This window comes from Callorhinus ursinus, unplaced genomic scaffold, assembly GCF_003265705.2.
Source record: "Callorhinus ursinus isolate GAN/ISIS: 27379988/994484 unplaced genomic scaffold, GSC_fseal_2.0 scaffold44, whole genome shotgun sequence".
Lineage (NCBI taxonomy): Eukaryota > Metazoa > Chordata > Mammalia > Carnivora > Otariidae > Callorhinus > Callorhinus ursinus.
Genome location: NW_027397106.1, coordinates 2248395 through 2270561, shown reverse-complemented (window position 1 = coordinate 2270561; position 22167 = coordinate 2248395). Strand labels below are relative to the sequence as shown.

The following is a 22167-nucleotide window of genomic DNA, read 5'->3' as shown; positions in this document are numbered from 1 at the left end:
AAAATACTTAGGATGGTGGCTGGCTCAGTCAGTAGTAGAGCATGCGACTCTTGATCTCGGAATTGTAAGTTCGAGCCCCACATTGGGGGGTAGAGATTATTTTAAAAAATAAAATCTTTTTCTTTTTCTTTTTTTTTTAAGGTTTTATTTATTTGACAAAGAGAGACACAGCAAGAGAGGGAACACAAGCAGGGGGAGCGGGAGAGGGAGAAGCAGGCTTCCCGTGGAGCAGGGAGCCCGATGCAGGACTCGATCCCAGTACCCTGGGATCATGACCTGAGCCGAAAGCAGACGCTTAATGACTGAGCCACCCAGGCACCCCCAAAAATAAAATCTTTAAAGAAAGAAAGATACTGAGGACTTAAAAAAATCAGAATGAGTCACAATTTCCAGTTCTGTTGGGTTTTTCTCCAGAATCTTTGCCAATGTGAACACATTAAAAAGTACACTTCCTTGGGGCGCCCAGCTGGCTCAGTCAGTAGAGTATGCGACTCTTGATCTCAGGGGTGATGAGTTTGAGCACCACGTTAGGGGTAGAGTTTACTTTTTTCCCCCCCCTCTCTTTAAAAAGTGTGTTTCCTTTAAAGATCTGCTGTCTCCTTCACTCTTACTTTGTTTTTTGACTTTCTTCCTAGATCCTAATCTCTGCACTGGGCCACCAACTTCTATGGGTGGCTTTTCTGGTGTTGTTAAAATCTTTAGGAAAAAAAAGTCACATGCCCTACTGACTGAGCGAGCCAGGCACCCCACGATGTGATTATTTTTTGAATGCCACCTATAAATCTCTCTGTACAAATATGTAGTACAACTGGAAAGCTGACCTGTTTCTGATTTCACTTTCTTGACCACTTCTGTAGAGTGTTGAATAACCTTGGGCCCATTCAGGCTTTTCACTGCTAATGCTCTAGAATTGGTCTGGAATTACTTCTCCCTTCATATTTTCTTCTTTTTCCTTCAATATTCAAGAGGTGAGTTAAACTAGAATTAAAAAGAGGCTATAAGAAAATCTATATCTCAGGAGCCAGAGTTAGAGTATCAAATCAGTGCTGCAGAAGAATATAACTTGAATACATAGAAAATACTGAAGAAATGAAGTAAAAGGGTAAGAAAACATATGGAAGCCATCAAGAAGGTGGCTGGAAAATAGTTAAAAGTATATGGAAATAGTTCTAAAATTGGAAATGAAGAGTATATACCCTGCTATAAATAATAAATACAATTTAGTGCCAGGGAAAGATTTTTATGAAACTTGAAAGGAAGGAATCCTCCAAACCTACAATTAGAAAACACAAGGTAGTCTCAAAACCAGATTAATGTAAATTTTTTCTGTACTTGAAGAGTACAAAATTCAGCAGTTTGCCATCTTAGAATTCAGCAGAGGAGGTCAGTCTGGCAGGGGTTTACAATCCAGTGTTTGAGTCAGCCAAGCTATTGTTAATATATGAAGATAGTAACGTTTCTCAGGTAAGGTCTCCAGAAAGTACACTGCCTAGAAAACTGGCAAAAACTGAATTGAATTTCTGAAATAGAACTGGAAATACGTATTAAAACCAACTACAATATAGGCATAAAGAGATGACTAAACAGTTGGTCTTTACTGAAAAACAACTAAAAACTAGACTTTTGTAGAATGAGGCAAAAGTCTCGGATGCAAGAACTACCCCTAAACTCAAGGGTTTTTTTTGTTTGGTTTTTGGGTTTTCTTAAGGGTTAAATTCATATTGTTCAAACTGGAAAGGTTGTATGGCATTCAGTGAAGTCTCCTCTATCCCTTTGCACCAGTTTTCCTTCTGGAGACAACCAGGTTCTTGTGGTTTTGTGTTTTATTTGGTTTTGGGGGGTTTTTTTTGTTTTTTTTTTTTTTTTTTGAGTAGGCTGTAGGCCCAGCATGGAGCCCATTGCGGGGCTTGAACTCACAACCCTTGAGATAATAGACGCTTTACCAGCTAAGCCACCCACACACCCCAGTTCTCGTGTATTCTTCAGAGAAATTCACTGCATATGCACTGGTTGGGGAGGGGAGGCGGGAAAAGACAAATGAACAAGAACACTCAATAGGGAAATATGTTTCTTTACTCCTTCAGATCAGTGCAGTGCGTTTACCACGTGAACCCAGCAATCCAGAGAGGTTGAAAGGTTTTGGTTATGCTGAGTTTGAGGACCTGGATTCTTTGCTCAGTGCCCTGAGCCTCAATGAAGAGGTAAAGAAAAGAAGGTGGGGAGTTTGAGGGGTGGGAGCTAACCATTCTTACGTTTATCAATATATTTTTGGTTGGGTCAGTAGCTATTTCAAAGATTGTCATATCTACAAAGAAAAGTTCAGTGTAACACTTAACATTCAACATCTAGCAAGTCATATTTTGCTTGAGCAAATTCAACAGGCTCCAATAACTCAGGGAGGTACTTGTGGAAAATAATGGGAGAAACCCACCACACCAAGACTTTAATAGAAGCTCTCTTTCATTTATTCACAGCTTTGGCTCCACTCTCATAGCTTTGCTTTTTTAAAATAATCTGACCAGATGAAAGCAAATAGGAAAATGATGTTAATCAGTTTAGTGTTAAAGGCATTTTCAGGGAAGTTAATGGTGTTTTTGATAATTTTAAGAGAGTTTGGAAATGTTTCTCAGTTGGATGTCATTTGTAATACATGTTCCTAGGAATCTTCTTACAGGAAAGTGACAATAAACATTCAGTGCTTCTGCTTTTTAATGTTGCCCATAGATGTTTTTCTCTCCAGACACACTAGAGATTTAGTAGGGAGAGGAGATTGAGCTGTTACTACATGAGGAGGATATGAGTATTAAATCTTAACTATAATTATTTGAGTGATTTGTGCCATGCAGTGATCCTTAAGCTAGCCCAAGCAGGATATTTGAAGCATTTAGCCACCTGTTAGTAATGGAAGTTTCTAGTATAGGACCTGCTTTTGCTCCTTTTTTTTTTTTTTTTTAAACCTCTAGTGACTAAAACTAGATTCTATCTGGGAAGGAAAGGGGCTCTTTTTTTCTTTTTTAATTCCAGAACCCCCTTACTGTTTCTTGAGAAAGCAATTTCCAGTGCCATTTGTGCCATAATCCTATGGTCCACATCTGCCATTTGACATGATTGAAATCAGTATACCTCTTAAAATACTCCTCCTTTCTCATAATTGAGTACCACCATGATACTCTGAAGTAAATGTCAAAAGTTAAATATATGAAAAGCTTAAAGTTGTTCCAAAGTTTTTTTCCTCAGATCATTTTTAGGTTTTATTAACCTGACTAATTTTTAACTTCTCAGTCTGGATAAAGAAAAGAATACCATACAGTTTTATCATCTGAAGTTTGCTGAATTATCTATTATGTAAAATGCTGTCATGGTCCAGACTTAGGAGTTACTTTGTTTCTAGAGATTTCATCATAGTGGTTTTTTTTTGTTTTTTTGTTTTTTTGTTTTTTTGTTTTAAGGATTTTATTTATTTGACAGAGACACAGCGAGAGAGGGAACACAAGCAGCAGGGGGAGAGGGAGAGGGAGGCTTCCTGCTGAGCAGGGAGCCCGATGCGGGGCTCTATCCCAGGGCCCTGGGATCATGACCTGAGCCAAAGGCAGACGCTTAACAACTGAGCCACCCAGGCACCCTCATCATAGTGGTTTTTAATGTAACTCTGGATGTTTTCAACTAAAATTCACTGTTGTCCTTCTTCAACTGTAGATTCTACTGTGCAGTGAGGAAAAATCAGCAGTAGAATTAATTGGGTTCAAAGTGTATAAATAATAATGTGGGAAAGGGAAGTCAGAGGGTGTCCTGGAGGAACTGATTTATCCCAAGGTAATTTTGAGTGAAAGAACTTGAGATAATAGAGACCATGCTTGCTGTACCTTTGCTGTGCAGAGTAGGGGGTCTGCAAATGTCTGAATGAATAATTGCTCTGGACCCAAATACGCCTTTTATTTAGCTAGTTGCCTGGGAATTATTTTCAATTTATTACACTTGATAAATTGCCTTTTGATAGTTAAAAGGCTTATTTTGTGAAATATAGCTTTATAAAACGGTAAGATAATTGATGTGGTGTTGATATAAACCCAACTTAAATTTGTCAATTCTAAGGGGTTATTTCAGTTTTCAAGTCTTTATAAAGGATTCTTTAGCCAACACATTGGAGTGTTGGCTAGATTACAGTGTTTTTCCTTTATCTTCCTTCCCCCAGTGCTTCTGCTATGCCCAGACGTTCAAGGTCACTCATGGGATTTGTGCATAATGGGGCAAAAGGTTGGTTAATGTGGTCCTATGCTCTCAGTCTCTAGGTAACAGGAGAATTCGAGTGGACGTTGCTGATCAAGCACAGGATAAAGGTAAGAAAGCTGATAGAAATCTTCCTGTTTTGTTTTGGTCCTGGGATAACAAAGCAGAGGCACCCTTTCCCAGAAAATTCTAATAGAGGTGGAGAGCAGTAGGCCTGCCTGAAACTGGAGCACTAGTTCTCAACTAAGGATGATCTTGCCCCACTGGGGATGTTTGTCAATGTGTGGAGACATCTCGAGTTGTCAGAACTGGGGAATGCTGCTGACCCCTACTGGGTAGAATCCTGCAGTTGCTCATAGGACATGCATAGGACAGCTCCCCACAGCGAAGAATTATCCACCCCAAAACATTAATGGTATTGAATTGGAGAAAACCTGATTGATCTAGATGAACATTAAATATGTAATAATAGATGAGGTGTCTCTAACAGCATAAGAAGGGCTTCATTCATTTATATTGGGGGAGGGGTCTGGGTGCGTGAGAAATAGCAGACAGAAGTTTTTGTGCGCTAACTTGTGGTTTTTAAATTTATATATCTATAGACAGGGATGATCGTTCTTTTGGCCGAGATAGAAATCGGGATTCTGACAAAACAGATACAGACTGGAGGGCCCGTCCTGCCACAGACAGCTTCGATGACTACCCGCCGAGGAGAGGTGATGATAGCTTTGGAGACAGTAAGTTCATTTTTATCGCGTGAGTTTCTACTGTGCTTTGGGGACTGTCTTGTAATAGGATAAGTGTATGAATGTAAATGATCACATTAGCAGAAAGGGAGCAGTAGACACAAAAAAATTTTATAATATCCGAAAGAATTGATAGATACAGAATTTGATGAATTTATAATTTAAAAAAAACAAAAAACCTTGCCAGACAAGGAGTAGATGGGAGATTTCTCTCTTGAGAAACAGTTGTTTAGGGGTACCTGGGTTGCTCAGTCGGTTAAGCATCAACTCCTGGTTTCAGCTCAGGTCATGATCTCCGGGTCATGAGATCCAGCCTCTTGCCAGGCTCTGTCCTGGGCATGGAGCCTGTTTCAGATTGTCTCTCCCTCCTTTGTGCCCACCCCAAAAAAATAATAGAAACAGTTGTTGATAAAGAAACCCAACGGATCTTATAAAGTAAGGAACTAACAAAAGTTCAGGAGGATTGCTGGGTTAAGAGCATTATACTAAAATTGGTTGCATTACTAGCAGCCAACAGTCAAAATGGAATTTTTTTTTTTTAAAGAGGTCTTAGAGTTCTTTTTTTTTTTTAAAGATTTTATTTATTCATTTGAGACAGAATGAGAGAGAGAGCGAGCACATGAGAGGGGGGAGGGTCAGAGGGAGAAGCAGACTCCCTGCTGAGCCGGAGCCCGCTGCGGGACTCGATCCAGGGACTCCAGGATCATGACCTGAGCCAAAGGCAGCCGCCCAACCAACTGAGCCACCCAGGCGCCCCAAAATGGAATTTTTTTTAACATGCCTTTTAAAATAATAGAAAATTTATTCACTTCAAAAATAAAAATGTCTATCATGTGCCAGATAATGTTCTAAGCTTGGGATATAGCAGTGAACAAAACAGACAAAAATTGTATCCTCGTTGGACTTTCTTTATACTGGGGGAGAGAAACAGTGCTCAAATAAATCAACTATAATTTAGAGAAAGGAGAAGGGAAAGAGAGAATGTCATAGGGTAAGAGTTGGGCTGAATCAACAACTTTTACATACACCACCTAAATCCAACAAAAGATAGGCAAAACTTTTATGGGGAAAATCAGGCAGCTTTATTGAAATATTTAAAGAAAGAACACTAATTCAGAAAAGACAAGACAAAATAGGGATTTTTCCATATAATAAAATATAACATACGTATAATCTGGATGAAATTCAAAATCTATAATGTTGAGGGGAAGAGGCAAAATTGTGTAAAAATTTGAAACTATCATACAGTGTTTAATATGTAGTTTAAAAATGTATATATGGTAATCTGACCACCTTCATGAGCTTGGGTGACGGTAGAGGGAGCCCTTTAGCTCCATTTGTAAACCTACTACTTTTAAATTTAAAAGCTGAAGTAAACATGGCAAACTGTTGGCATCCCTTAAACCTAATAAGTACAAATACAGAAATCTGTTATAATTGCTTCTGTACTTTCTTGTGTGTTTGAAATATTTTATAAGTGAAAAAGAAATAGAACAACCTCAGTTCATAAGCGTTTTAATTTTGTGAGACACCTTGTGAGTTCTGTACCAAATAAAATTGAGGAAGTAACAAGAGATAGAATTCCTGTTTTTGTAAAGAATTCTCCCTAACCTAATAAGATGTCAGAGAAGGGAGAAGGAATCAAGTTTACATCTTGACTTTGCAGTCAAGACTTTGTGACCAGGCAGAGCCTTGGGAAGAACTACCCGAGAGACCTACCTTTCATGTCAACGTTTCTACAAGAGGTTCCGTTCGTTGTTGACAGAAAGAAATGGCTCTTGAAAGAAAAAGCCAGCAGACCAAGGGTCCTGTTTTGAATCAAGGGACATGACTATTTTCTCACTTGACCTTGAACTTAGGGTGGTGCATGGGTGGCTCGGTTGGGAGTCTGCCTTGCGCTCAGGTCATGATCCCAGGGTTCTGGGATGGAGCCCCATGTGGGGCTCCCTGCTCAGCGTGGAGCCTGCTTCTCTCTCTCCTGCCTCTGTCGCTCTCCCTGCTTGTGCTCTCTCACTCTTTCTGTCAAATAAATAAAATCTTAAAAAAAAAAAGGAAAGACAGAAACCTTGAACAAGTTTGTAAGACTAGGTGATGTCCCCAAGGTCAGCTCTGCCAAATCTTTAGAGACTCAGGCATTAGGCCCATAAAAGACTTAGGGGAGGGGGGTAGTTATACTAAATGTTACTGTAAAATCTTAGCAATCATTTTTATGTTTCCTGGCCATCTCTTTTGGTGAGGGCAAGCTTATTATCATTTTATTATTATCTAAGTAAAATTAAGTATATAGTTCGTCTGCCTCTCTAGAGATCAGATACATATTTCAAAATAAACACAAGGCTGATTTTTGGTTTTTGAATTCTGTTTTAGATTCTCTTCTGTGTATAATTGTTTTACCAACATTAACATGTCCTTTAACTTACAAATTTCAGCTAACGGAATATATAGACAAAGTGATACATTTCCAAAATAAAATCATTGTTTAAAAGGAAGTCATCGTAAAAATAAAGTCCTTGTTTGGTCTGCGTACATAAATTAATAAACTCAGAATGTTAAGTTTTTTTGTTTTGACTGATTCATGTTTGCAAATTGAGGTTTTTCATGTAAAAATTGGGATTCCAACTTTCTCAGAAAATTGGAAGATCTAGCAAGTTAGCCAAAGCTAAGTAGCCCCCACCTCCTTTTATAAATGCCTCACACCATGTTGCTTGCCACCTGAGCTCTACAACATTCTTTTATACAAATTTCTGGCATTTCGGCACCTGTGATACTGATAATTCACGTACGTGTGTAAAACACAGTTTTCAAGTGTCATGAACACATACAATCAATACATTTCTTGTTTCATTTTTAATGATTGCTTTGTATGGATGCCCCCTGATTTATTTAGTCCATAGCTTGTGCACTCAGCAGTTTTAGTATTTTTTTTTTTTTAAAGATTTTATTTATTTGACAGAGAGAGACACAGCAAGAGAGGGAACACAAGCAGGGGGAGTGGGAGAGGGAGAAGCAGGCTTCCCGCCGAGCAGGGAGCCCGATACGGGGCTCGATCCCAGGACCCTGAGATCATGACCTGAGCCAAAGGCAAACGCTTAACGACTGAGCCACCCAGGCGCCCCCAGTTTTAGTATTATAAACAACATTGCAGGGGCGCCTGGGTGGCTCAGTCAGTTAAGCATCTGCCTTCAGCTCAGGTCATGATCTCGTAGTCCTGGGATCGAGCCCCACATCGGGCTCCCCGCTCAGCAGGAAGTCTGCTTCTCCTTCTCCTGCTGCCCTCCACTTGTTCTCTCTCTCTCTCAAATAAATAAAATCTTTAAAACAAAATAAACAACATTGCAGTGAGCCTCCTTGTACATGTGTGTTTATAATATGTTCAGTTATTTTCTCAGGATAAATTCCTAGAAATTGAATTGTTTCCCCAGAGAGTATACGTGATTTTAAAGCTCTTAGTGTGTAGTTCTGAAACAATTTTCAGAGTGGTTGTGCAATTTTAGACTCAGCAGCAGCAAAGGAATTGACTTATTCCCCTAAACTCTGCCAACGCCAGAGGTATCTTATTTTAATCTTTGCCATTTTGGTGGTGGGAAATGTCCCGTTAATTGTAGTTTCTGTTCCTTAAATGATAGCCAGTTAATCCACTGTCCTATGTCATACATATTTTTCTCATTTTGTTTGCCTCTCAGATTTGAGGTTTGTGTGTTTTCCCATGCTAAACTTTTTTAAGTAGTCTTTGGTTCTTTAGAACCAATCAAAAATACAGATTCCAATTATATTCTAGTGTATTTAAGTCTTTAGTGCTAGAAATTCGTTATGAGATCTATAGAGATTTTTCTTTTTAACTCCTAAATTACTAGCTTGGCAACATTTATTGAATCATCAGAGAAAATTTTTTGAATCAAACTAATACCAAGAGAACTTAATTCAGTTCACATTTTTCCACTTTGGATTTAAAGTGTTTTGGGTTTGTTTTGTGGTTTGGGGGGTTTTTTTGTTTGTTTTTTATTTATGTATCCAGAGAGAGCACAAGCAAGGGGGAGCAGCAGGCAGAGGGGGAAGCAGGCTCCCCGCTGAACAAGAAGCCTGATGCCAGACTCAATCCCAGGACCCTGGGATCGTGACCTGAGCCGAAAACAACCAACCAGCTGAGCCACCCAGGCATCCCAGAAAAGTGATTTACTTCTAAAAAAACATAGCAGTGACTGTAAACTCATGAAACCAAATTGACTTCATGAGCTGTCAAGCTTCTTTCTTTAGTGGTGACAAAGAAAAGGGAATGACGTTACTTTGTGTGTTTTCTCTCTAGAGTATCGAGATCGTTACGATTCCGACCGATACCGGGACGGGTACCGGGACGGGTACCGTGATGGGCCACGCCGAGATACGGATCGGTACGGGGGCCGGGATCGCTATGATGACCGAGGCGGCAGGGACTACGACAGAGGTCATTACAAAACACAACTAAGGGAAATTGCTTTCTTTCAAGAACCCCTTTCTTGCCCTTCTTCCCTCCGGTGTGATCATCATTTGGGATGTGTTCACAGGCTACGACTCCAGGATAGGCAGTGGCAGAAGAGCGTTTGGTAGCGGGTACCGTAGGGACGATGACTACAGAGGAGGCGGGGACCGCTACGAAGACCGCTACGACAGACGAGATGAGCGGCCCTGGAGCTCCAGGGACGACTACTCCCGGGACGACTACAGGCGCGAGGAGAGAGGTAACCCTTTCCTGGTGCTCGCTAACCCAGCAGGCTGCTGGAGAAACCGGTTAGGAAATGATCGGCTACGTGAGTGGGTTTCGAAACAGGATAGAATGTATACGTGGTAAAAGGTGTGGCGGAGCACGGCAGAAAGAGCGTGGGACGAGGGTGACATAATGGACATAGAGCAAAGTCTAGTTCTTCTAAGTTGCCTTAGCATAGAGACTTTTCAGTTCAAATTGGTTGAACATACAAACGAGAACAGGAAAACATATGCCATGCAGTCTCCTAGCCAGCTATTGGCACGGCGGGGTTAAATACCAGGTGTCAGTGATTTCAGTGCCATTATACCACAGTCATTGATACCTGTTAACTAAAGTGTCAGCATACCTCTTCGAAAATTAGGTCCTCATGTCATAACATTTATATAAAACCTGTTGTGTTGCAAATCTGGCCTTTCAAAAAGTATCAGTAAATGGCCAACATTTGCTCTGACTTCATTAATATCCAAAAAGTAAGTTGTCTGACCCAGAGATTTTTTCTTCAGTTACATATATATATATATATTTTAAAAATTTATTTGACAGAGAGACAGCGAGAGAGGGAACACAAGCAGGGGGAGTGGGAGAGGGAGAAGCAGGCTTCCCACTGAGCAGGGATCCCAATGCGGGGCTCGATCCCAGGACCCTGGGATCATGACCTGAGCCAAAGGCAGACACTTAACCTACTGAGCCACCCAGGCATCCCACAGGTATTATACAGTCTTAAGAATTCTATCTGGTATAGATAATGTTTCTCATTTCCACTTTACTAGAGAGAAAAGTGGAGGCTTATGTGTGGGCTTTGGGTCTCCTTGATTCATGACCTTTTCCTCTCTCAAGCTATTCTTCCCTCCCTCAGTAACTGCATACCTCATCTTTTTTTCTAGTGATCTTGCCCTGTGGTCCCTCTAAGATCTGCCCCCTTATCTCCAGAGTCAATGCCACTGGTTTTGTTCAGACTTCATTGCTTATACCCACATTACTAACAGATTTCCCTGCCTCATTCTATTTTCACACTAGCCCAAATTGTTTTTCTGGAACAAGAGCTAATTAGATTATTCTGCCTACAGTTTACCTCGTTAGTGCTGTGTATCATTAGGTGCTTGCTCAGTTTTCTAGACTTTCAGGAGTTCCACTTTGAAGCCTTCACAGGCTTCCCCAAACACAGTCCCAGTCTAAAAACTTCCATGTGGATAAATCTGTTTTGTAGAGCTTAACATACTGTGTTCTTTTTTTATTCTGATCCTCCCGTTGAATTGGGCTCCTTGCAGGCAGGAACTAAAAACTACCCAACTGTCATATTCCTGGCCTTAGCACAGTATTTGAAATACAGGTGCTCATCATTTGTTGAGTAGCTAAAATAAATGGAAATAATCAAAGAAAGAAGAAAAGGACATTATGTACTATAGTGGGAGGAACATAGAGTTGGTTTGATAATACAGATGTCATCCTTTGGTCCTCCAAGTATTAGGTGTATGGCTTAAATGAGTTACTCTTTCTGACCCCCCAGTTTTACCCTATAAAAGGGAAGTTAATGGGCCCTTGCAAAGTTACACATATTAAAACTGGACCTCGGGAGTGGCGGGGGCCGTTCCTGGCTGGCTCAGTTGATGGAGCATGAGACTCTTGATCTCAGGGTTGTGGGTTCGAGCCCCTCACTGGATATAAAGATGACTTAAAAATAAAATCTTTTAAAAAAAAAAAACTATCTCGGAAGTTTATATAAATTGCTGGCTTAAAACCTTTATAGAAAATTTAAATCTTGGGGCGCCTGGGTGGTTCAGTCAGTTAAGCATGTGCCTTCGGCTCAGGTCATGATCCCCGGGTCCTGGGATCGAGCCCTGCATCAGGCTCCCTGCTCGGTGGGGAGCCTGCTTCTCCTCCTCCTCCCTTTGTTACTCCTCTTACTTGTGCTGTCTCACTGTCTCTCTCTGTCTCTGTCAAGTCAATAAATAAAATCTTTAAAATACATATATTTTGGGGCGCCTGGGTGGCTCAGTTGTTAAACTTCTGCCTTCGGCTCAAGTCATGATCCCAGGGTCCTGGAATCGAGCCCCACATCGGGCTCCCTGCTCCGCGGGAAGCCTGCTTCTCCCTCTCCCACTCCCCTGCTTGTGTTCCCTCTCTCGCTGTGTTTCTCTCTGTCAAATAAATAAATAAAATCTAAAATATATATATATATATTTTTTTTTTTTTAAAGGAAAGTTTAAATCTTGCTGAACTATCCCCTCTTTGCAGATACATACGTATATACATCCTGTACTAAAAGTATTAAGACCTGCTTGGGAATGATAAGCCCCAAATTCGAGCGTAGTGGTTATGAGAGGACAGAACACAGCTAGGCATGTCACCAGGGGAAAGATACTCAGGAGCCTTTAGTGTGGATTTTAGAGTGTTTTATTACTTAAGCCAGGTGGGTGGTTGGGACCACATAGGTTTTATCTTGTTTATCTTTTGTATGTCACAAATATTTAGGATAAACACTAATTTTGAGAAATATAATTCCCTTGAAACACTAAGGTTTATCTTGAAATATTCCGACAGCTTGGATCCAAGAAGGAATCACATTCCTTTAGTGTTTACATCAGCTGTTCAGTGCTGTATGCTTTGCTCCATGAATCACTATCAGATTTAGATTCTACACAGAGACAAGAGTGTAGGAACTAGAGTCTTTCCCATCATATTGTCACAAGCTCTTCTTAGCCTCCTGAAGTAATCCATCTTCTAGACCAAATTTTTCACCAAGATACTTTCATCCAGTAGTTTATCATAATTGGACATTCTTGCGGGTAGTAGTAGTTGTGATGGTTCACTTCACCATGTAAGTGTTTACCTTTCTCAATCTTCCCTTCAGTGTGGCACTGCCTCATGGATGTGCTAGTGGAAAGATTGATTGTCCTTCGTTGTTAAGCCACCCATTTCTAATGTTCCCCCTTCTTGGCCGGATTGGCCAGGCCACTACTCTGAATCCCACATGGCATTTTCTTACCGCTCTGTCTGGGCATCTGGCTTTCAGCCATCAACTTCTGGTGATTTTGAAAAACTGTTACTTAGAGTTTTATTTAACTTAGGTCCCCCCCAAAGACCCAAACTGAATCTAAAGCCTCGGAGTACTCCTAAGGAAGATGATTCCTCTGCTAGCACCTCCCAGTCCAGTCGAGCGGCCTCTATCTTTGGAGGGGCAAAGCCTGTTGACACAGCTGCTAGAGAGCGAGAAGTAGAAGAGCGGCTGCAGAAGGAGCAGGAGAAGCTGCAGCGCCAGCTGGATGAGCCAAAACTAGAACGACGGCCCCGGGAGAGGTGAGTGAGGTTCTCTTCGATGGTAGGTTTCCTGTCTGGGAGTGCAGTGCCTCCTGTTGGGCGGGGGTGGTACATTCCCGGGGCACCCTTGGGAAACTCATGTAGATGTTACAGGTTGTCACTAGCATTTACTGTACATGGCCTAGGGCCGCTAGGGGTGCTGCAATATATGGGACAGTCGCACCCGATGAAGAATTAGTTGCCTGGCCCTTAACAATTTTTAAAAGGGCTTAACCAGCCTTAATCTCTGACAAATATAAATTGGTAGTGATTTAATACAGGAGTGGGCAAAACACGGCCTCTCCTTTTTTTTACAAATAAAGTTTATCTGACCCATTAAAAAACTGGCCAAACCTGGCTTTAGTATGTGGAGTAAAACCCCACCATGGTGAGGTGAGTGGGTGTGCCTCTTTTCCAAGTTACTGGCGAAAGAGTAGAGAGAAAATATTTTCACTTATATTAAACATTGACTGTAAATTACTTTCCGTCTATTTTTACTTGCGTGTATGTTAAAGGAGTCCTTACTGAATGTTTATTATTAAAAGGTGGAATTGGATCTAATAGGGTAAAAACCTCCTGTGATAACATTCTGAAAAATGGTCTAGTTTTCAGTGGCTTGTAGAGTTGCGTTAGCAGTAAGGAAGGCCTGTAGGTTATATAGGAGACCGTTAACCCTAGTCAGTGCTTGAAGTGCTTAGAGCCAAAGTGTCTTAATGTCTGCAACTTTCAGGTGGTTTCAGAGAGACAAGGTGTGCACACCCACCCACAAATACAGTGAGTGTGATAGAATATTAATAAGTGATAATTTTTGAGGGGTCAGCATGGGTCCAAAGTGGCCTTCATTGAGCTGGACATAAGTTTTCTTTTTTTTTTTTTAAATCTCTTTGTATAGACACCCCAGCTGGCGAAGTGAAGAGACTCAGGAACGGGAACGGTCCAGGACAGGAAGTGAGTCATCACAGACTGGGACCTCGGCCACATCTGGCAGAAGTAAGTCAGACCAGGGTGGGTATCATGTTATTGCCCCTTTCCCTAAACTAGCCATAACCAAATTATGCAGAGACTTCGGGGTGTTAAATTGAGTCATGGAAGCTTTATTTAGAGTAGCATAGATTGGCCAGAATGTCACATCTCCTGGTCTGAAAAATCTGACAAATGGGCACCAAAAGAGACTTAGGTGATCTGTTTAATAATCTTCCAGTAATGAGTATACCTGATGGTTAGGTTTCTCCCTTCCTTTTATGTCTTGACATTCCAGAGTTTTCCTTTGTTTAGAGCAGTCACAGTCATACAGCTCTCTCGCCAGCCTTTTTGGATGTCACGTATAACGAGAGCAATGTCTCGAGCGATGATCTTCTGCTCTTGATCCTTCCTTGAATTTATCAATTGGTCACAAACATGTTTAGTGTTTTGGAAACTGAGTGATTAAATCATAACACCTCCCTTCCCTTATTGCGAACCAGTGTTTTTTTAAATTTTTTCCTCCCACCTCTAATTTGATTTGTACATGAGCATTTCAAAGCATGGCTCCAGGCTGAAATGATTTGAAAATTCATCCAAGTGTTGTAGAAGTTTTCTGGAAATTACTCATACTGGAGTAGCCTTTTAGTAACAGGGTAGTAATGCCTCTGTTTATAGCCAGGTGGGAGTATGATGGTTGGGTTGATTATATTACCTCCTGAGGAGGCTGCAGTTAAAAGATAGAATCTGACAAAATAATTTTTAGTTTTGAGGAGACATTTGTTGCCCTTAAAAATAAAATGTATGTTCTGTTTTTTGTAAATGTATATCTCTGTGTGTGTGTGTGTGTGTGTGTGTGTGTGTGTGTGTGTGTTTTGAGCCTCCAAATTGAAGTTTGGTCAGTGGTACCTGGGGTTTAAGGTTAATCAAAGGTCCTCTTCGCACACAGTACATATTCTCCAAGTATAAACATTTTAACACTGTACTGAAAATGTAGTAAGGCTGTGATCCTAAAATAAAGAGCACTCGTTCCTAGGAAAGGTCGGGTGGCTATCCTTGGAGAGCCATTATTTTTCTTGAATCAAAAATGTCACTTCTCTCAGAGTGACATTTGGTAACCACTGGTTTGGGGATAGTTTCATCTGTTAGCCAGATACAGGTCTATATTTAGGAATAATGATGAAAAGAGGTCAACTTGGGTGGACCATTTTCCATTCTCTTGAGGTCCTGAATAGATGGCTGTTTAATAGCTTTTCCTGATAATGTAACCTTCCTACTCTGACTTCACAGATGCACGAAGGAGAGAGAGTGAAAAGTCTCTAGAAAACGAAGCACCCAATAAGGAGGAAGACTGTCACTCTCCAACTTCTAAGCCTCCCAAATCTGAACAGCCTCTGAAGGTAATGCCAGCCCCTCCACCAAAGGAGAATGCTTGGGTGAAGCGAAGTTCTAACCCTCCTGCTCGATCTCAGAGCTCAGACACAGAGCAGCAGTCCCCTACAAGGTGAGTCAGCTTGGAAGCAGAACAGTTGCTTAGCTGTGGACTCTTAAACATTGTGATGTCATGATGGAGAGTGCCCTAGCTGTTGGCCTTACATAGCATATTTTAAGTTATGCTATCTTTGCTCTCAGTTCAGATTCAGTGGTGTGCTGGAAGCGGCTCATTTAAGCCATTGTTCAGTTTTCTAGAGTTTTGATAACTGGTTGGCATCACTTTGGCTACTCGAAATCTGCAAATTGGTAATCAGAACCTGCTACTGCCACATTTGGCAACATGGCTTTGGGGGTCCATTTACTTTCCTAAGTCTTCGGATCTTCATTTGTAAAATAGAGAATAATATTCACCTTGCATGATCATGATGATCCTACAGGACATGGTACTTAGTGAGTGTTCATTGTTGTCTTTCCTATATTTTATGTTCCACAATGTTAAGTATGTATTTTTGGTTCTCTGTAAAGTTTATTGTTTAGAGAACGATTATACGTTTCTCATCTGTTCCTTCCCTAAGACTGATGAATATAATTACATGTTTTCCTTCTAGTGGTGGGGGGAAAGTAGTTCCAGCTCAGCCACCTGAAGAAGGACCAGCAAGGAGAGGTAAGACCAACAGGAAGTCGGTATTTCATGTAGCTAGAGGCCTCAATAAAAAACCTGTAGAGGACCCATGAAATACAGAACTTCAGTATAATTTTGCACCTGTTTTTGTGTTAAGGATTCTTAGATTAGCTGCCTTTTCTTGCCAGTAGAGGGCAGGAGTGGTCTCTTTGGAGACAGTGTGGAGCCCTGCCCTTTCCTGGTAGAACATTTCTTTAAAAGGGGAAAAAAAGAATCGGAAGGAAATTAACATGCTCAGTCCAGATTAGAAATGTCACCATCTGTAAGGCCAAGGTCACTACACGGCATCACAGTCCTTCATTTCCAGTTTGCTCTTCATGATGATATACCCCTACCGTGGAACTTTTTAGTGGGTCTTATTTGGGGGCAGGGGGAACGTGGGAAGGAAGTCTGGGTTAGGGTGAGGCTGAATTGCCCTCCGTACACAGGGGCACACTTTTCTGCAGCCGAAGGGAAACCTAGGGGAAGGAGAGTGCTTACTCTACTTGATGTTCATTTATTTTTGCGTCTCCACTCAGGAGATGAAAACAAAGTAGATGGGGTGAGTGTCCCAAAAGGCCAAAGTGGGAACTCCGGCCGTGGTCCAGGAGATGGAGGGAACAAAGACCACTGGAAGGAGTCCGATAGGTATGTGTGTTCTTGTTCGTCATTTGTAACCTTTCATCTGATGCTAGGTGCATGCATCTTTGTAGTTAAGAAGTTCTCGGTCCTCCAAGCATTGCCAGATCTCCTACCGTAAACAAAGAGAAGTCAACCAATGTGGACAGTTTCAGTTCTTCTGAGAATCTAGAAAAAAAAGTCCAGCTAGTAAAGGACTGCTGATTGGAGGTACCTATGCAGTGCCTCCTGCTGCTTGTGGGGGTTGGGACAGTCCTCTCAAAGATGGGGTTTACACTTACACCTCTGCAGGAAAGATGGCAAAAAGGATCAAGACTCCCGATCTGCACCTGAGCCAAAGAAACCTGAAGAAAATCCAGCTTCCGTAAGTGTTGGGTGCTTGCTCATGTTTGCCCTTGAACTCCTTTATGTTTGGGGCTACAAGCGGAGTGGTGGGGAGTCAGGCCCTGCTGCTTGTTCAAGAGGGGTGTCCCCGTTTGCTCCCTTTCACACCTCTCATCCCCTCTCCAAGATGAAAGGTGGTGGAGGAACTTCAGTAAGAGCACATGGGCCTCTGAGCCACTCACCCCAGCTACTCACCAGTGGAAAATGCTGAGCGAGTGAGTGGGTGTGGCCTGGGCTGTCCCCTCCATTTTGCCCAAGTGGCCTTATCCTGTTTCTTGGGTTTTGATGTGAGAATTCAAGGCCTTGGTGATTTTCTCACTCTTGTCTATTCCAGAAGTTCAGTTCTGCAAGCAAGTATGCTGCTCTCTCTGTTGATGGCGAAGATGAGAACGAGGGAGATTACACCGAATAGACCTCTGCATCCTGTGCTTTTTCCTAGTCTCTCCACCCTGGAACATTCGAGAGCAAATCAAACCTCTATCCAGACAAGACAATAAAACTCACCATCTCCTGGAGACCTTTCTTAACTTTTTTTTAAAAAAACAAAAAACAAAAAACAAAATGAAATCCTTTTGCATGCTGCTGCAGCCTTTAAAATATTGAACTAACTGGAGAATCGCCAATGTAGCCAGAGAGAAAGAGACATATAGCTTTTCATGGAAAAGTTGTGCATTTTTACGACACATGCGGTTGCCTGTGTAATTAGTGCCTGGGGGCCTCCATTTAGCAAAATGGCAGTGACAGCAATACAGTGTCTGGAACCTGGCCGGGCAGTAGGGCAGGCTTAAGGAAGAGTGAGGTTTCTACCTTCGAAGTCTTATCCTATTGTGGCATATATGAATTCTCAAACATTACCTGAATAAATTTTCCATCCTTGGAAAGGTAGGTTTAGTCTCTGAAGTTGTTTTAGTCTCCAGGAGGCTGCCTGCCCCTCCTCTTATTTAATTCTGAGTTACTGGGGCCAGCCTGGGGGAATTCCTTCATTTTTACCCCCCAGGGGGGTAGTTGGGAGTGAGTCAATGGGCCACTAAAGAACAGGACTGCTTGGTGACCAAAATAAGCGGGGAAATCGTGGTTTGGAAAGAGGCTGTGGGGAAGGGACAAACTATTTTGCACCGGTGATCGGGGGATATGGCATGACCTCCAGTAACACTGGAGCAGGAAGCACTTAGGAGTCATGGGAATTCCCAAGTCTTTTCTATGTCCTGGTTTTGCCCTTTCTTAAACACTGTCCTTTCTGGAAGTTCACATATATCCACATTCTTTTGAAATCTTGAAGCTTTAAAAATGTAGACTCTCGTCCTGGTCCTCCGTTCCTCGTGTTATTCTTTGCTGTTACCTCCCCCAAAGCAGCTTCTACTTAAACCACATACCTGATCTTGGCTTTCTCTGTCCGCCCCAGGGAGCAGAAGCAAATGAGGAATCACTGCTTTTCTCCAGCAAATCTTGGCTCTTTCGTGTCTTTGGACTCTCACTCCTTCCCTCCATTCCTGCTTCTACTTCTTTGACCCCTTTTACACCTCGGAAAACTCTAGAATTAATGGTCTTGGGTGGTGAGTGAGGGTGGATAAACAGGTACAAATTGTGAGCTGTTCTTAAAAACCTTGATGGGGGCTTTTTGGTTTTGTTCTTAAAAGTTTCCTTCTGTCCACTGAAAATCCCACACTACTGATTGGATTTATAATGTGGCCTCGACCAATGTGTGGTTTTGGTGGGGGGGTGGTTTAGCTTCCCTAGAAAGAACAAATGATAACGGAGAGAACTGTTCTAACAATGTCTTGGTTTCTGTTGCAACACAGTAGCTTAACTTGCCTGCTTTTATGTGCACCTTTGTACTGTCAGCCCAGGAGACGGTGTCCTTATGGGTGATACTGGGACGGGCAGAGAAATGACAACTTGGTCTCTTGTTCGCAGGCCCTTCTCCCATCAGTCCTAGGTTAGAACCTGCCCAGCCAGCAGACGTGTCTGTCGGTGGAGCGCTGCAGCAGTGAGCTAATGAATCGTTTACCCCGTGGACAGAAAAGACTTAGTGAAATAACTTTAAGTAATTGGCTTGGATTGGCCAGTAGCCAGGAAGTGGCTTTTAGAGAGAGAACCCAAGGCTGAAAGGGATTGCTTTTTTTTTTTTTTTTTTTTATTTTTTTAATACCATTGAAAAGGTAGGTTTTGCCCTCTTCGGGTCTACTTCCAAATGGTTGTATCCAAAACTTTTTCCCCACTTCCCCTCCTGCCCCCATTACCACAGAAACGGGGGTTCTGTCCCACTCCTTAATACATGTAAAATTTGTACAAAATATCTTCTATGAAAATGATTTGTAATCTGTAGAGTTAATACCTGGGAGATGTCTTGAGATGTAAAATCCCATCCTTTGGGTTGTGGGGTTTTTTTGTTTTCTCCAAATAAATCTGATCTTTAAAGTTCACCTTAATGCTGAAATTCTTGTGATCCTATCACTGTGCCTTTCTGTTGGCTCCCCACCCCCCATCTCTGTAGTCCTCTCAGCCTTAGATTCTGTTCTGTGCAAGTACAGACGGTGGGGTTACCAGGGGAAGCTGTTTATTGAGGCCCACGAACTGGGAATTTGCACCCACTCCCCTCCAGCATTTTTGCCTGGTGTTAACCTTTAATATTATTTGAACTAATCTGTCCGTTTCCTTTTTCATGGCCTCGATGCAGTGCTTCCAACCACCTGCTTTCCAGGGCTACATGGCATAGGGACACAGTTCCCTGGACAAGCTGGGCTGTGTTAAAACTGAGACCCTTTTCCTCTTAATGTTTTTTTTTTTAATCTGAGGTTAATTGTTCACAGTTCACAGCAAATTGGCCTGGTTTTTTGTTTTTGTTTTTCTTTTTTAAGAAGCGGGGAGAGAAGTGGGGGAAGGGGCAGAGGGGAAGGAGAAAATCTTAAGCAGACTCTTATTACCCAGTGTGGAGCCCTATTCGGGGCTCAATCTCCTAACCCTGAGATGTGAACTAAGCCAAAATCAAGAGTCAGATGCTTAATCTACTGAGCCACCCAGGTGCCCTTTTTCCCCTTCTCTCTCAATCATAGCTCAGACTCGGTGGGAATCTCCCAAATGGCTAGAGAGAGGCTGTTTGTGGTTGCAAGGCAGGAAAGAGGACGGTGGCTGAGAATCCTTAAGGTCACAAGGGGGTGGAGCAAAGAACCCCGGAAACCTCAGCAATTTGGAGGAAGATGGGGATGTGCAGACAGATGGGAGCCCAGTTACACACATGGCTTTCACAGTAGCTGCTCTTGGGGTTCTTGGCGGTGCACTGATCTCTTCAAACGTGGAGGGATAAGAGGCCCAGGGCTCTGTGCTGACTGCAAGCCTTCCACGTGGATTTAGGTGAGAGCGAAACACCCAGGCTGCATGGGAAACCCACTTCCACTGCTGGCATCAGTCTGCCACTTTCTCCAAGCCTTCATTTTGAGCTGCTCCCCGGAGGACCAGGTAAATGATAGAAAGAATAAAAGTGGGAAAATCTAACTTAAGAGCCTCATGATGGTTGGGTACAGGAAGGGTAGAGAAGGAGCTCCCTGTACTGTGTCCCAAGAGGGCACTCGAAATCCAAGGAAAAGGTAGGTGCTGGTATGGCCCCATCCTGAGAAGGTGGGTGGACGCTCTCAGAAGCCCAGCTGCAGAAATGGATCCCAGGATTGGTGCACCCTGTCATCCCGCAATGAATCTTGAGTCACCAGGAGGATTCAGGTATGGCATTCTATTTTACAAGGGTCACTTCCAAGCTGCTTGGATCCCCTGTTAAGTCCACAGCATAGATTCTAAACAGAATCAAGCTCTAGGCTCTGGTCCCAAGGCAGGGAGGTCCCAGTCAGTGCCGAAGGCTTCAACTCAAGCACTAAGCAAGCTCACAGCATCTGGTTTCTCAGGAAGTGGGAGAGCTACACATCTGCTCCTGGGAGGCATTATTTCTCAAATAAAACCTTGTTTCTTGGCAACCGTCATAGCCCCCCCAGGGCCACAAATGAAGGGGAGACTCGACTTCCCTCGCCCTCCCGCCTCACCAGAAAGTTTGGAAGAGGCGAACTGTGCAGCTCCACGCCCAACGGCAGCAACCTCCCAGTTGGACAATACACCCTCTGTCCTCCGCCAGCAGATCCGCCTCTGGACTGCGCTCTGCCCCTTCCCCCGCTCTTCCTGGTTCCCAGCACCCAAACCACCCAAGTCCCCCTGACCCAGTGCTCTTCCAGCCAGGACGGCCCAGGCCCCTCAGAGCCCTCCGATAATCCCCCCCACCCCAAGGATCTGAGCACACTCGGTCCCAGGCATGGGATCACCCCAGACCTTGGAAGAGGGGGTTCAGCCTTCAGTCCCCAGATGGGCTGCCTTCTGCATAGTCAAGGTAAGAAAACCTGCATGGAGGGAGGGGTCAGAGGGCGTTCCTAAAATTCTGTTCCACCTTCACTAACATCATCCTCTCTTTCTGCTCCCTTTCCCCTCCCTTCTGAAGCTCCCACCGCTCTGAAGTGGTAGTCAGATGTCTGGGTGGCTCCATATGCCATCCATTGTAATTTCATCCCTCCAAGCCACCTCCTATATATAATTTTTCACTCTCAACCTTCCTCATCACCTTCCCTCCAGCAGCCCCCAACCACCTGGTCCCCAGGTCCCTCAAGTCTGAGCTGGAAGTTCAGCTACCCATCTTATGACTCCCAATCCCTTGGAACCTCAAAAGTTCCTCTCAGGGGCAACACCACCAGCATGAGTGTGAAGCTCTAGCCCTGCCCACGGCTCTGGGATCCAATCAAGTGCCTCTTCTCTGAGTCCCAGTCTCTCCCTTGGTACCTTTAAAGATCAGAACCTTGAGTGCCTAGCTGGCTCAGTTGGAAGAGCATGGGACTCTTGATCTAGGGGTCTTGAGTCCAAGACCCACACTGGGTGTAGAGATTACTGAAATAAATAAGCTTAAAAAAATAAGCTTAGAACCTACCCCCTTCAGCAGGCATCCCAGGCACCTAGCCAAAGACCCTAATGAACTCTGGGAAGGACAAGATTTTAAAAGAACTAGCTAGGGGCGCCTGGGTGGCTCAGTTGTTAAGCGTCTGCCTTCGGCT

At 42.9% G+C, this 22167-nt stretch overlaps 1 protein-coding gene across 5 annotated transcripts in view; it reads left to right on the top strand.

Annotated features, from left to right (window-relative positions):
* The window catches only part of EIF4B (eukaryotic translation initiation factor 4B), a 29858-nt gene extending 10346 nt beyond the window's left edge, over positions 1-19512 (top strand). For 2 of the 5 annotated variants that reach the window (XM_025882760.2, XM_073881948.1), the window contains exons 4-15: positions 2085-2201; positions 4283-4337; positions 4830-4964; positions 9277-9414; positions 9515-9688; positions 12783-13011; positions 13904-14016; positions 15262-15475; positions 16014-16069; positions 16606-16714; positions 16997-17069; positions 17424-19512. In XM_025882760.2, the coding sequence (XP_025738545.1) occupies positions 2085-2201; positions 4283-4337; positions 4830-4964; positions 9277-9414; positions 9515-9688; positions 12783-13011; positions 13904-14016; positions 15262-15475; positions 16014-16069; positions 16606-16714; positions 16997-17069; positions 17424-17501 (1491 nt within the window). In that variant the 3' untranslated portion in view covers positions 17502-19512. The remainder of the gene's footprint in view (positions 1-2084; positions 2202-4282; positions 4338-4829; positions 4965-9276; positions 9415-9514; positions 9689-12782; positions 13012-13903; positions 14017-15261; positions 15476-16013; positions 16070-16605; positions 16715-16996; positions 17070-17423) is intronic. The other 3 variants (XM_025882761.2, XM_073881950.1, XM_073881949.1) reach the window with 3 other exon arrangements.
* The last annotated feature ends 2655 nt before the right edge of the window (positions 19513-22167 follow it).